At 61.7% G+C, this 14,893-nt stretch overlaps 1 protein-coding gene across 6 annotated transcripts in view; it reads left to right on the top strand.

The window, feature by feature from the left end:
* Positions 1-12,176, top strand: part of DAGLA (diacylglycerol lipase alpha) — a 61,524-nt gene extending 49,348 nt beyond the window's left edge. For all 6 annotated transcript variants that reach the window (XM_039860023.1, XM_039860022.1, XM_039860024.1 and 3 more), the window contains 11 exons: positions 1,101-1,254; positions 1,807-1,890; positions 2,008-2,085; positions 2,549-2,629; positions 3,461-3,603; positions 3,917-3,985; positions 4,352-4,424; positions 5,513-5,709; positions 6,563-6,692; positions 7,186-7,373; positions 8,733-12,176. In XM_039860023.1, coding sequence (XP_039715957.1) covers positions 1,101-1,254; positions 1,807-1,890; positions 2,008-2,085; positions 2,549-2,629; positions 3,461-3,603; positions 3,917-3,985; positions 4,352-4,424; positions 5,513-5,709; positions 6,563-6,692; positions 7,186-7,373; positions 8,733-9,684 — 2,149 coding nt within the window. In that variant the 3' untranslated portion in view covers positions 9,685-12,176. The remainder of the gene's footprint in view (positions 1-1,100; positions 1,255-1,806; positions 1,891-2,007; positions 2,086-2,548; positions 2,630-3,460; positions 3,604-3,916; positions 3,986-4,351; positions 4,425-5,512; positions 5,710-6,562; positions 6,693-7,185; positions 7,374-8,732) is intronic.
* The last annotated feature ends 2,717 nt before the right edge of the window (positions 12,177-14,893 follow it).

Genomic DNA, 14,893 nt, shown 5'->3' with positions numbered 1-14,893 from the left:
TGGATCAGATGGATGCTTCGGAGAAAAATAGAGCTGCTGTGTCATCGGGGCTGGGGAACGCGGGCCGGGGGGCTATGTTAGATGAGGTGGCCAGGGTGGACCTCACTATAACACAGCATTTCAGCAGAAGCCTGAAAGAAATGAGTCCAGCCACTCAACATCTAGAAGAGTGTTTCAGGCAGAGTGAGCCATGGGTGCAAAGATGCTGAGGCAGAAATACAGCCAGTGCATCTGAGGGAAGGCAGGAGGGTGTCTGTGAGCAGAGGGGAATCGAAGGGAGCAGGCCAGAGAGCCCGGGACAGGTGGCCAGGACCAGATGGGGCAGGGCCCTCGGCCCCTGAAAGGATCTGGCTTTTGCACTGGGCGAGAAGGGCCGTGTCGTAGGGTTTTGAGTGAAGTGAAGCGGCTTGACATATCTTAAAAGGTCACTGTGGCTGCTGAGTCGAGAAGGTAGGGGGCCGGCAGAGACGAGGGAGACCTGTCAGGAGGCCACTGTGACACTCACAGGCAGAGACAGTGGCGGCGTGGAGTGGGGGTGGGGGGGTGCCGGCAGGGGAGAAGCAGTCAGGCTGGTTGTGGATTTGGAGGCAGAGCGAGCGGATGTGCTGACCCGCAGGACGCGGGGTGGGAGGCGGGATGGGAAGATGGCGGCTCCGGCGTGGGACTGAGCGATGAGCGGCGGGCTGTGGAGGACTGTGGGGAGCACGCAGGTGGACCGTCAGGGCCGGACCCGTGGGGCGTCAGAGGAGGCGTTGTGTGGGCGGTGGGAGGGGACCATCTGGAGGTCTGGGCGGTTCACTGGGATGAGGCCCTGCAGGAGCGAGAGGAGCCAACGGAAGAGGAGCCCAGAGCTGACCTCTGGGCCGAGGAGGCTGCGAGTGCAGGAGGCAGGAGAGAGGACGCCCCTGGCCCAGTGGGGAAAGCACTTCAAGGGGGAGGGAAGGACCCACTGGGTCAGGTGCTGCCACGAGGCCACGTGAGACGAGGGCCGGGAACTGCCCAGTAGTGCTTTGTGAGGTTTGGGGCTGCCAGAGCGGGGTCCGGGGAGGCTGAGAGGGGAAGGTGGTCGCTGGCCCTGAGGCCCTGGCACCCCACCCCAGGTGCTGCCTGTGTCCCACGCGGCCCCGGTTCGCCCCCGGAGTTACCATCGAGGAAGACAACTGCTGTGGCTGCAACGCCATTGCCATCCGCCGCCACTTCCTGGACGAGAACATGACCGCGGTGGACATCGTCTACACCTCCTGCCATGATGCGGTGAGGGGCTGGGCGGGCTGGGCCGGGCTGGCCTGCAGCACCCCCAGCTTTTGTCCTCTGCAGGCTGCGGAGGGGCAGGTGGGGCTGCAGCCCCGTGTCAGGAGCAGGTGGCCAAGGGCCCTGGGTGCCTGAGCCGTCCTCCCAGGCAGTGGGAGCCCTTGGCTTTGCTGGCACTGAAACAGCAGCCTTCAGGTGTCCCCTAGCTAGGCAGTCCAGGGGTGGACCCTTCTCCCCACACTCTCTCTGTGTCTAGAAAGTGGACCCCAAACCACACCCAGTACTGGGGCTCCCTGGCTCCAGCCTTTGGGGGAAGGAATTGTGGAAAGAAGCGGCGAGGCCCTGGAGAGGGACGGCCAACCCTCTGGACACAGCAGGCAGGGTGGCAGCACTCGGGGCTGACCACGTGGGGGAGCTGGGGGACGGCAGCCTGGCCAGGGCCTGGGGGCTGGTGGAGGCAAATTCTCTGACCAGGAAGGAGGCCTGCTTAGGTCACTGGCCTGAGTCGGGCTCCATCCCGGGGCCACTGAGGCTCACAAGCCACCCTCCTCCTAGGTGTACGAAACCCCCTTCTACGTGGCAGTGGACCACGACAAGAAGAAGGTGGTAATCAGTATTCGGGGAACCCTGTCTCCCAAGGTATGCTGCCCAAGGCTCCCCGCCCATCCCTGGGGGCCCCCTCACCGCCCTCATGGGGTGCCGCTTCCCTTTTCCTGTCCTCAGCCCCGCCCCTCACCTGTGCTCTCTCCCCACAAGGATGCCCTGACGGACCTGACTGGTGATGCTGAGCGCCTCCCCGTGGAGGGGCACCATGGCACCTGGCTGGGACACAAGGTACCCACCATGTGGGCCCCTGAGGGCCCCTGGCCTTCCCTCCCCGCTGCCAGCTCATGGATGTGCCTTGTTGGTGGGGTGGGGGTCCTCCCTGCTCGCTGGGCTCACCGGGAGAGATTGGTCAGAGAGGTGTGGATGTGTCTGGAAGGTCCACCGTAGCCTGTCCGCCAGGACCCCTGCCTGGCTCAGATCCTGACCCAGAAGGGCCTGAGGAGGCAGAGCTGGGAAGGGGTCACACTGGTTTCTGTTAGACACGCAACCCCTCTGCGCCTCAGTTTCCTCATCTGTGAAACGGAAACGATGTGATAAAGCGTCCGTCAGCCCCCACAGGCCTGTTATGTGGACCAGAGCGGGACAGGGGCGTGAGCTGCCGGTCACTGTGCTTTGGCTGGTCCCCGAGAGGCCTTCCTCTGTCTCGGACCCTCTCCAAGCACCCACCTCTGTTACCCCTCAACCCACCTAGGGAATGGTCCTGTCGGCTGAGTACATCAAGAAGAAGCTGGAGCAGGAGATGGTCCTGTCCCAGGCCTTCGGGAGAGACCTGGTGAGGCGTGTTCCACGCCACCGAGCCTTCGCCATGCCCAGCCCTCCCGCCCCCAGTGCAACAGATTGGTGACCGACGGAGCCGCCCTGAAGACCAGGCTCCTGCACTTTCCTTTGACCCCTGGCTCCCAACACCCTCACTTGCTCAGTCCCTCCTGCCCGCTCTGACCACTTCCTCTTTTGCACCTGCTCCTCTTGGGCACCCCAGCTCAGCCCCGCCCAGTTATAAGCACCTGCTCCGTGCCAGGCACTAGAGGCGCAACGATGGTTTGGGCTGGGGGCTTCTAAAATATAGAGCAGGATGATAAAATAATTGCAGAGCACATAGAAGGGGTGCTGCTCGGGCTGGGGGCGATCTGGGCCCTGCCCACTGCCACTCCCTATGCGGGCAGCTCCCGAGGTGCTACTGAGTGCCCTTCCCAAAGCCAAGCAGGCCCTGGCCTCACGAGACCTGTCTAATTGTTAGGACACGGGGATTGGGGCAGGTGAGCAAATGATTATAATAGAGTATAATCGCCATGTACGAGGGTCGTTCCCAGGTGTAGACACAAGGTCTAGAAGGGAGTAAGCCTCTCCCGGAAGATCAGGAAGGGCTTCTACGAGGAGGCAACTTCTGAACAAGGTTTTGAAGGATGAGTAGGAGTTTGTTAAACTAGTCTCCCCCAAGAAGTTTCCCTGTGGGGGCCTCGCTGGGCCCTTCCTCTGCCCAGCACCCACGCACCACAGACACGACCCCAGGACTCTGGGAAGACCCCTCTGCCTCTCCAGTGTCAGCTGAGACAGTCGGCTCGGCGGGCAGGGGCCGGGCTCTGAGGCTTCTCTCGGTCCCCAGGGCCGCGGAACTAAGCACTACGGCCTGATTGTGGTGGGCCACTCCCTGGGCGCGGGCACCGCCGCCATCCTCTCCTTCCTCCTGCGCCCCCAGTACCCGACCCTCAAGTGCTTTGCCTACTCCCCACCAGGGGGCCTGCTGAGGTGAGCCGCCTAGGGCCTCAGAGTTGGCTGGGGCTGGCTGGGGCTCGGGGTGGGACAGAGGTGGGCACTGGACTGGGCAGTCTGGTTTCTGGTCAGTGGGAGCCAGGGAGTGGCCTGGTAAGTGGACGGGGGTGAGGGGCTCTGTCAAATGCCAGGAGGACCCCGGATCTACCTCTGGCAAAGTACTCCTGGCAGGAAGAGCGGGGCAGGGGCCTGCACGCTCTCCAGGGGGCCTCGAGCCTAGAAGCTAACCCCAGGAGAGCTGGACCAGGGCGCCCTCCCCACCTGAGCCCCGCCTCTGCTTCCCTTGCAGTGAGGACGCCATGGAGTACTCCAAGGAATTTGTGACAGCTGTGGTTCTGGGCAAAGATCTCGTCCCCAGGCAAGTCCCTGTTGCTCCCTCTCTCCACTGTCCCAGCCTGGGCTGGTCCTCCCTCCTCAGGGCCTCGCCCGGGGTCTACATCGCTCTCACGCAGACCCCCACCCACCCGAAGGACCCCAGAGCCCCCCTGTGTGCTCTGAGGTGCCCAAGCTGAGAGGACAAGGTGGACCTACCCTGCCTGGCACCCTCTCCCTGGCTTGGCCCTGCCGAGCTGCAGGCTCACCTTCCCCAACTCTGTGACCCTGGCAGCCTGGTCTTCCTCTTCCTGGGGGCCGGGCATGTGCCTGCCCCCACGACGCCTTCACCCCATACCTCCCCTGGTCCTTGGCTAGGCCAGGCTGATGCTCGTTTTCCCCTCTCCCCCAGGATCGGCCTCTCTCAGCTGGAAGGCTTCCGCAGACAGCTCCTGGACGTGCTGCAGCGAAGCACCAAGCCCAAAGTGAGCCCCCACCCCGTCCTGCCTGGCTGCCCCGGCTCTGGACACCGTGTCTGTCTTGTGCCCTGCCTGTCTCCCAGCCCAAAGCACAGTGGCCCCGGGCACGTGAGGCCAGCCTGGGGTGTGGTCGGTGTCTTAAACCTCAGGCCATCAGTCCCTCAGCATCTCTGAGCTCATCCCCCTGCCTGTCTTTGTACCACTTTGGGGCAACTGAGGCCCAGAGTGGTCAAGGAGCTTGCTTTTGCTCACACAAGTTGTCACCGAGTCAGTTTTTAGCTGAGGGCTCCTGAGTCCTGGCTCCCATCCCACAGAGCTGCCTAAACGCAGGAGAAGTCTGTCCCCGAGGCTCTGGGCTTCGAGGCTCTTCCAAAACCTGCTGCTGGCTCAGGGGGCGCCTCACCTTGGGCGAACTGGGCTACAGCTTGGTCTGATTTTCCACCGCAGCAGAGAGGAAAGGACCAGCCCTTCCTAAACCTTCATCAAGTCTTTAAAGGACACTGGGGGATACTTCCTGTGGCAAGCTGGCCCTCAGCAGGCCAGGCCAAGGGGAGGCTGGCAGGCAGGAGAGGACTGACCTGGACCAGCAGGTCCTCTGTGCCCCCAGCCCAGTTTGGACTCTTCCCAGCCTTCATGCCCCTGACCCTCTGGCAGGCAGTGCTCTAGGCCAGGTAGCAGGTACCAGGTAGCAGGGGTGGGCGGGGCAGTGAAGTCTTAGGGGATCGTGTCTGCCTACAGGAGCCTGGTTGCTGTCAGGCCCAGTCCTGGGCTCTTGTCATTGTGATGTAGAGCAAGTTCCTTCCCCCCGCTGGGCCTGTTCCCCTGTCCAGTAGGTGGGGGCTTGACTCTCCCTCCAGCCTCTCTCCAGCCCTGAAATACAAGAGTCCATGGCATCTATCCCTGGTGTCTTTTTGGCCATCATAGCCACTGTCCACCTCAGGAATGCCTCTCCAGGTGGGCACTGCCCTTTCCTCTGCCTCATAGCCACCCCAACCCCCTCCCCTGTCACCTATGAACTCTCCTTCTGAGCGCCTCTGCCCCGCCCACCCAGCCAGAGCTGCTCAGCTGTCCCCACCTCCCCCCTGCCTACACAGTGGCGGATCATCGTGGGGGCCACCAAATGCATCCCCAAGTCAGAGCTGCCGGAGGAGGTGGAAGTGGCCGCCCTGGCCAGCACACGGCTCTGGACTCACCCCAGCGACCTGACCATTGCCTTGTCGGCCAGCACCCCGCTTTACCCGCCCGGCCGCATCATCCACGTGGTCCACAACCACCCAGCAGAGCAGTGCTGGTAGGTGCTGCCTGCAACTCTGTCAGCTGGGAGGTGGCAGCAGCCAGGGCAGGGCCTGCATCATCCAGGGGACTGGGGGATGAGCCAGCCTGCGCTCAGTCGCTCCTCAGGGCTAGGGCCAGAGGCGGAGAGACGGGTCCAGGGCACCCACAGCTGGTGGGGCAGGGGTAGGGAGTTGCCTCAGACTTGGGCCCTGGAAATAGAACAAGACTAGCCCAGACTCCTCTCGTGACAGGCCCAGCCTTTGTCCCCAGTCAGCTTTGCCCTGGTGTTCCCTAGAGCATCTCTCCCCACCTGTGGTCCATTTAAAAGTGCATGCCCCGGAGGGGTCACTCTAAGGCCCTGGCCAGCTGTACCTCCATTGTCACTTGGCATCACCTCTGGGATAGGTGGCAGACAGCTCTGAGCAAGGGCTGGGGTCCAGAAGAGAGAAAAAGATGGGCAAGTACGTCTCCCCATCATGCTCGTTCAGAGGGTAGGCCTGGGACCCTCCTCCAGCAAGCACTGCCTCCCCTGACAAAAGGATTGTGAGCTGGGCCCTGCCCAGGGTGGAACAGGCATGGCCCAGGCCACAAGTATGGAGATGGCTGTGTAGGGACCATGGCTGAGGTTCAAGATCAGCCTTTCTCAGCCTCTGTTCCTGGCCGGACTGGGAAGTAGGGGTGGGGGTGGGAGCTGAGGGTGAAGCAAGAGCAAGGAGCCCAGGGGCACAGCCCAGCTGGCCACGCTGGACAGGGGGCCTCCAAGTTCACCTCACTCCTGCTAAGCCAGGGCAAAGCAGAGCCAGGGCCTGGGGGCCAAGGCCAAGCTGCTACCCACCCTCGGCTTCCCTCTGGCCCCCGTGTTTCCTCAGCTGCTGTGAGCAGGAGGAGCCCACCTACTTTGCCATCTGGGGTGACAACAAGGCCTTCAACGAGGTGATCATCTCCCCCGCCATGCTGCACGAGCACCTCCCCTACGTGGTCATGGAGGGCCTCAACAAGGTGAGCCCCTGGGCAGCCCTGGGCTCTAACGCCTCGTTAGAGCCCGCGGTGCCTTGCGAGCTGCATCTCTGTCCCCATATTATAGGCAAGGGTGCGGACGCTCAGAAAAGTGAGCCAGAGTCCCCGGCCGGGCCGCAGTGGGGCCAGAGAGCCCACTCATGCCCCGGCCTCCACACCCCTGCTCCGTCCGCATCACCACGTGGCCCCGTGGTCAGGAGGAGTTTAGGAGACTCCCAGGGACCTGTGTCCAAGACAGGCTGAACTCAGAGGGCCTGAAGGCCACCTGGCACTTGACAGATGCACGGCCAGGCAGGGCCAGTCTTTGGCCTTCCTGGAGAAGGGGTCTGGGGGGAGGAGAGTGGGGCCCAGCTGACCCATGCAGTTCTGTTTGGTCTGAGAGGCCTGGCCTGTCACCCTGCCCCTGCACGTGGCTGTTACCCTCCATGTGGCTGTTACCCCTCCACCACCACCAGCTTCCGCGTCCTGTCCCCAGGTGCTGGAGAACTACAACAAGGGCAAGACAGCCTTGCTCTCTGCTGCCAAGGTCATGGTGAGCCCCACCGAGGTGGACTTGACTCCCGAGCTCATCTTCCAGCAGCAGCCACTGCCCACGGGGCCCTCCATGCCTGCTGGCCTCGCCCTGGAGCTGCCCACCGCAGACCACCGAAACAGCAGCGTCAGGTGAGCCCTGCCCACCCCAGTGTGCAGTGGCCAGGCGCGTCGTTTCAGAGCCCATAGGCTCGCACACGTGCGTTCTGTGCGCAGGCTGAACCCGTATGTTCTTGCAGCTCTGCATCCATGTGCAGGAGAGGTGAACTTGTCCCCTCTGCTCTGCTCCCGTTGACCCCCAGCCTACCATCAGTGAAAGCTACATGGGCCAATGGGCATCTAGACACACGGCCCCCAGGTCACAAACACATATAGTCACTTATACCCATTTAGACCCAAACAGATGGACACCCCTGCCCTTCCATGCAGGCACACGTGTATTTAAGTATTTGTATTGAAACTTACACATGCAGACGTGCCTCACAAATAGCTCTAAGTGCAGACAGTCCCCTATAGACATATGCCAAGACGGAGGCCACAGGAAATGCACAAGGACCCGCTTGGATAGGCAGCCCTGCGTGTGAATGAATGAATGCGCCTGTGCCCAATCCAGCCGCACAGACACATCGCCGGCCGACATGCAGACAGCTCGTATGTACACTGTATACATAAACCAGAGCTGTGCACACGTGCTCCCAGACACACACCCCACGTTCACAGCACTGTTTGCGGGTATCAGGCTCTTAAGGGGGATCCTCCTGCCTCTCCAGGACCCTTCCCACCCAGGAAGGGCACAGATCTGGCCAAGAGACTGCTGAAGAGAGCCCCAGTGGGGCACCTAGACACCTCTCCCTATCTTTTGTACATTTCCTGTGGCAGCTGCATGACCAGATGAGGGAGCCAGTGTCCATTCTCGCCACAGTAACCGCTGCACCCGACTCCCACGCCTTTCATTCACTCCCAGCAGGTGGTGTGCAGCTGAGAGACACCAGGGCCCCCCATCCAGCAGAGGGCTATACTTTATGAGGAGGTGGGAGGAACCCCAGTGTGAGGAAGGGAGGTCTAGAGCTCTGGGAGCGGCACAGAGGGCTGCTGGTCCTGCTTCCTCTCTCCCCTGACCTGTGGCCTCATGAGTGACCTGGGCAGCCGGTCTCTCTAGGCCTCGGTCTCCCATGGCCGCAGTGACAGGACATGGGTGAGGGTGCTCCGGCAGTGCTCCTGGGGTCCTAGTGCCCCCAGCAGAGCCTCAGGCCCTCGAGGCCCCCACCCTGGCTCAACCCAGCATCGGCGCATGGTCTTCTGTCTTGGGTTCATGGAAGTCATTTTTTTTTAAATTAAGGGTCCCTGCCCCAAATAGTTCAACAACCGCTCAATGAACTTTCCCCTCCTCACCCTCCCCAAGTTCCCTCCAGCCAGGGAGCTGGGGTGGGGTTCAATCTCAGCACCCCTTCTGAGTCTCACCACCCTCACCCCCTGCCCTGCCCTCTGCAGGAGCAAGTCCCAGTCTGAGATGAGCCTGGAGGGCTTCTCGGAGGGGCAGCTGCTGTCCCCAGTGGCTGCGGCTGCGGCAGCCCGCCAGGACCCCGTGGAGCTGCTGCTGCTGTCCACCCAGGAGCGGCTGGCGGCGGAGCTGCAGGCACGGCGGGCTCCCCTGGCCACCATGGAGAGCCTCTCGGACACGGAGTCACTGTACAGCTTCGACTCCCGCCGATCCTCAGGCTTCCGCAGCATCCGCGGCTCGCCCAGCCTCCACGCGGTGCTGGAACGCGACGAGGGCCACCTCTTCTACATCGACCCGGCCATCCCCGAGGAGAACCCTTCCCTGAGCTCACGCACCGAGCTGCTGGCCGCGGACAGCCTATCCAAGCACTCGCAGGACACCCAGCCCCTGGAGGCGGCCCTGGGCAGTGGGGGCGCCACCCCCGAGCGGCCCCCCAGTGCTGCGGCCACTGACCAGGAGGAAGAGGGGGGTGGTGGGGTGGCCCCCCGTGGAGAGCTGGCGCTGCACAACGGGCGCCTGGGCGACTCGCCCAGCCCTCAGGTGCTGGAGTTTGCCGAATTCATCGACAGCCTCTTCAACCTGGACAGCAAAAGCAGCTCCCTCCAAGACCTCTACTGCATGGTGGTGCCCGAGAGCCCCACCAGCGACTACGCTGAGGGCCCCAAGTCCCCCAGCCAGCAAGAGATCCTGCTCCGAGCCCAGTTCGAGCCCAATCTGGTGCCCAAGCCCCCAAGGCGCTTTGCCGGCTCTGCCGACCCCTCCTCCGGCATCTCGCTGTCACCCTCCTTCCCACTCAGCTCCTCGGGCGAGCTCATGGACCTGACGCCCACGGGGCTCAGCAGCCAGGAGTGCCTGGCGGTGGACAAGATCCGGACTTCTACCCCCACTGGCCATGGGGCCAGCCCCGCCAAGCAGGATGACCTGGTCATCTCAGCTCGCTAGCACCCAGAGGGGCTGCCGGCAGAGGCCTAGGCCAGAGCAGGTGGCCCCTCAGGCTCCAGGTGGCTACTCACAGAGCCGGGCAGCTTGGAGGAGAGGCCCCCGGGGTCCAATTTAGCCTCAGGCATGGGGCACTGCTGCTGAGCTGGGGGTCCGTATCCCTACCTCAGCTTAGGACCCCTCAGAGCCAAGGCAGCTGGGATCTGGGCCCTCCAGATAGGGGAGGAGCAGGGAGTGGGGAGGAGCCTGGGGCAGCCTGCCAGCCGGACCCCAGGGGCACCCTGGCACCCCCTATTCCAGGACAGGCTGTGGGCATGCTGACTCCCCATCACTGCCCTCCCAGGGCTGAGCTGGAGAGCGGCCCCCTCCCCATACATTCTCATCTGCGGTCTAGGCTGGCCTCTGCCCTGGCCACTCCCCAGACCTGGTGCCTGCTGGCCAGCCCTTGGGGTGATCCCCCCACCCCCAAGGTGGCCCGCAGTGCTGTTTGTGTTTACAGAAGCTGCTGGGCTGGGCTCAGGTTGTGTCCTGGGCTTGCAAGCCCCCAGCCACAATCATGTGTTCAGTAGCCTCCCTCCGAGCAGGGCAGGGGCCTGGAGGGGCCTGGAGGAGGGTGGGGTCAGGACCGCCCCTTCTCTGCTTGGTGTCCTTCATGCTGACCCCTCTGTCAATGGGTTATAAGCTCCCAAGCCTGTCCCGCCTGCCCATTACTTCCAGGCTCCCCTTCTATTCCCGGGGATCCTGGCCATTCAAAGGGTGGACGGCACAGATGTGAGCACCCCAGGCTGCAGAGTCAGTGCCCGGGGAGGAAGAGGGTACCCAAATCCCGCTTCCTTCGAGGGCCCCGTGGAACCGCTCCCTGTCACCTCCCCCATACCTAGGCAGCCCCAGGCCCTGGGAACTGAAACCAGATACCTCCACTCCCCTCACTACCCTCCTGGTTGACCTGGGCTCTCACCTGGGCCTTCCCTCCCACCCATAATGTTACGTCGACAGGAAGTGGGCCCAAGAGTGGGGCATTGTGGGACCTGGCTAGAGACCCCCTGCTCTCTACTGCGCGGGGTGTGGAGGGTCAGGCTCTGGGACTGTCCTGGCTTAGCCAGAGGCTTCCGCATCCCCCACTTGAAGGGTTCCTTCGCCGCTGGGCTGGGGGAGCAGTGGGGAGGTGGCGGCCAGGCCGTTCTCCAGAGGCCGAGGCGGGGAGGCCGTGCATGCTCACGTGGGGGCGGGGGGAGTGTGCATGTGCATGAGTGTGTGCCGATCCTGAAGAAGGGGCTGCTGGGGCACCCACCCCACCTGACCTGACCTGCTTGCCTACTGCCCACCCCCCACCCCCCGCCCACTCCCCAACCTGCCAGGAAGACAGCTAGTGAGCGTGATGCGGCTGGAGGTCATAGGAGGAGCTCGGTTTTGGACATGGCCTGTCCTTGTCTCAACCTGCTGCTCTGACCCCCGGTTTGGAAAACTTGTATGCTGACTGTCCGCTTGTGCCTTCATCTCCTCGGAGGCATGCTCCCCAACTTCAAACCTGACCACGGCCTCCCTGCCGTCTAGGCTTCCCTGACCAAGACCCCTCATTTCACGATCACTAATATCTGGGGCCTGCGCCCTGAGCCTGACCCCTAACATAACTGGGACTGCCCCAGACCCCTCCCTGGGACCCCTGCCCACCCTGACAGATGGGAGCTGGGCCTCTGTGACTCCCACTCCTCACCAGGCTCCAGAATGGTGCCCCAGCTGAGGGCCCCGCTGCTGGCATAGCCTGGGCCCAGCACAGAAGCAAGACGAATCAGTGGCTCTTAGAATTAAAAAAAAGACAAATCATAAATCAGAGTAACGTTCCAATGAGCACCCCAGCCAATAGCAGGGAGATTTGGGGGTCTAGCCTTTTAATTCCTCCTTTGCCAAGGTGGGCTTGGGGCCTCTAAGGGGGTGTGGCACCCACCCATGCCCAGGACTGAGCCATCAGGGACAGACTCCCCACCCCAAAGCTGCAGCCACACAAGGTTACAGGCTTGGGGCTGGGGCAGACTCAGACTCAGCCCTGGATGCCCCAGGGTCAGCCCACCCCTAACCTGCCCTCTCCCCACCCCGGCCCTGAAGGGCAGGCCTACTGCGTGTCTCTCCCTTCCTCCCACACCACACTAGGGGGGGTCTGAGCCACCCCCCTCTGCCCGGCTCGGCTCAGCCCGACCCCTTCTCTGTTCCCTAGACCTGCAGCACAAGCTCTCCCAGTCATACGCTGGCCTGTCCTCCCAGGGGCCTGGGTGACCTCCATATGCAATCGGTAGAGAGCAGCCAGGCCCCACAGACACTCGTGCACTCTACATGCCATTCTCCCCTAACTTTTTTTGTACTTAATGTATGAAAGATCCAAACTAATATTGCTGTAAAAAGGAGAGACAAATTAATATAGCTTATTCTATAAATATATCTGTATATAAAGGTTTCTGTATATTGTATAGAGCTGTGTATAAACTGGATGTAGAAGCATGCTGGCTGCCTCGAGTGCCCTCTCTTCCCAGCGGCTGGGGGTGAAGGGCTTGCTGCAGAGGTCAGCGGCAGAGAGGTGGGAGGGGACCTCTGAGACTGGCTCTCACTGCTGTCAAAGCCCTGACACGGGACCACACTTTGAGTTGCAGAGAGAGGCCGGAAGACCCTTGAAACCCCATTTGAATGGGGGCCCTGCCTGTGTCAGATCCATGCCAGGGGATCTGTATGACCTCATTAGGGCCTTGGAAGATGTGGCTTGTTTGCGCCTTCTTCCTCCCTGAGGGGTCTGGGGCTCAGAGAGGGTAAGTAAGTTGCCCAAGACCGCAGAGCCAGCGCTCGCGCTGCCAGGCTGATCTGACAGTGCCCACCCCGCCACCCAATAATGAGAGCTAGGGCAGGGAGGGAGGATTCCACGGAAGCCCCCAGCTGGGTCACACAGAAATGCAGGGTCCACTGGAAGTCTTTGCCAAGGGCTTCCCTAGGAGTATGCAAATGCCTGGCCAGGCCCAGGGCACCCCAGGGACCCCAGCCCAGCCTAGTCCCAAGGCAGTGAGGCTTGGGGAGCAGCTGTAGGGCCAGTGTGGGCAGGCTGCTGGGCCTCCTGTCAGCCCCATGCTGAGATGTGCCATCTCCACACACCAGGTGGCGCTGTTCCTCCAGCCAGTCCCACTGTGACGTGCAGTCTGGCCTAGGCACTGACCCAGCTGAGCTTTGACCTGACCTTAACCTTCCCCTTCTCTACACTTCTACCTTCCCACCCCTGAGTCCAGAGTGACCCTACTCGGTGAGGGTTTGGGAAAGGTGATAGAACAGCGCCTATCTTTACGCAAGGCCTCTCTGAACGGAAGAGGAAACTGAGGCTGGATAAGGATGAAGACCTACTCAAGGTCACTCCCATGCTGGGAACAGATCTAGGCCCAGAATCCAGGCCTCCCTGCCTAGGACTCTGGCCTCCATCCTCACCTAATGGTTTTCAAAGGTTCTTCCCACCCTATAGTCTCATTCGATTTGCAAATTATTCTATCCAATTAATGGAGCAGAGGAAACAACAAGGCCAGAGAGGTTCTGTGACTTGCCAAAAGTCACACAGCCAAGTGTGGAATGGAAGGGCTCTCATGGGGGGCAATTTTGGGAGGAGCTCGAGTGGCGTTCTGCTTCCCAGTGCTCATTCGAGACCCCTGGATGGTCCCTCCATCTCAGCTGGGAGGGAGGTGGGAGAGAAGTCACCCCGAAGGGTCCCCAGACCCAGTTATGTCCCCTCACCCTAGTCAAGGGAAGCTGTGTCCCCAGTCTCATGGACTCGCCATCCTTTGGGCTTCTTCTGTGAAAAGGGTGGATGCCAGGGCTGCGGGGGCCCTCGGAAAGCCAGGGTAGGGACGCCTGGCCAGTGAGTCGAGCCCCACTCTCTCCTGGGCTGGCCTCCAGCCAGCTACTCATAACCATAAGTCCCTGCCCCACTTGATGATATAAGGCTTCCTGGGGCTCCCTCCCAGCCCCAGCCTCTGCCCGGCGTGGGTGAGTTGGGGGTAGCAAACCTCGAGTCTGGGACATTTCAGCTAACCCTTTCCCCAGAGATGAAAATGCCTGGGGACAGTTGCTCCTTTGCTCAGTGGCCTCAGGAAGTCAGGGGAGGTGGTGGGGCCTGAACCCCCTAACTAGGCCAGCTCTCACGAGATTGACAGGATGCTCCCTCCCACTTCAAGGTCACCCAAAGACTTAATAATCCAGCCTGAAGAGTTGGGGTGTTGGGGATAAAATACACGTATCTCTCCCCACCCCACCCTTGGATGACCTAGACGAGGGCAAGGCTTAGCTCATCAGGATGGCCCTCGAATGGTGGGCCATTCGAATAAGGTGGACAGACTTATGGATAGGTGAGGCTTATAAAGAACCTGGTTTTCCAGCCGGTCTCAGTCAACTCCCCAAATCAATTTATTTTTTAAAATCACACGGCGTAGGTGGGGGTCTACTTTGTTCACAGACAGGCCTGACCCGGGTGGGGGGAGAGGCAGAGCAGAGAATAACAATTGTCTTAGGGGAGGCTTCAGAGGGAGAAAAACCTCTGGGGTGTATCAGCTGGAAAAGAATAGGCTCCTCAGTGTGGTCCTCTCCCCCCTCTCAGCCCGGCCCCTGCCGGGGGGAGCACACACAGCTGGGCCCTCCAGCAAAATCCCATTCTATATATCTAAGAGCAACAGCTTGAGGTCCCTGGGGGACAAAACCTCATTGTGAGGCACCCTCCGGCCTGGGCACCCCCTCCCCCAGCTCCAGAACTGTTGTGGCATTGACCCTCTTCTCTGGGCCACTACGGGCCTGCTGACTGGGCCACATCTGGGGCTCAGGCACCAGCCACCCCTCCCCCATGGCTGGCCGCTGAGAAGGGGGAGGGCGGCCTGGGTGGGAGTAGCCTCCCAGGTTCCCACCCCGTCCCTACCCTGCAGCCCAGTTCGTCCCCACTCTCCTCTGCGGGGGCCACTGGCAGGCAGAGCTGAGAGCTCTAGGCTAGCTAGGCCGGCGTCTTGATCTGTCCACAAGTGCCCCCTCCCCTCTGGGCCTCAGTTTCAGTTTCATCACCTGTCCGACGGCAGTGAGGTGGGATAGCTTTTTCCAGCTCTGACTTGCTGCGTCTGAGGATCCGGGAGGCAGTGAGCTGAGCCATTCTGTAGTATGATTGATTCGCCGGGTCTAGGATTCCAGAATCCCCTGTTTCCAAGGTTTC

This window comes from Pteropus medius, unplaced genomic scaffold (genome assembly GCF_902729225.1).
Source record: "Pteropus medius unplaced genomic scaffold, Ma_sr-lr_union100, whole genome shotgun sequence".
NCBI lineage: Eukaryota > Metazoa > Chordata > Mammalia > Chiroptera > Pteropodidae > Pteropus > Pteropus medius.
Note: the sequence above shows the minus strand (reverse complement) of the source record. Positions and strands in the feature narration are given on the sequence as shown.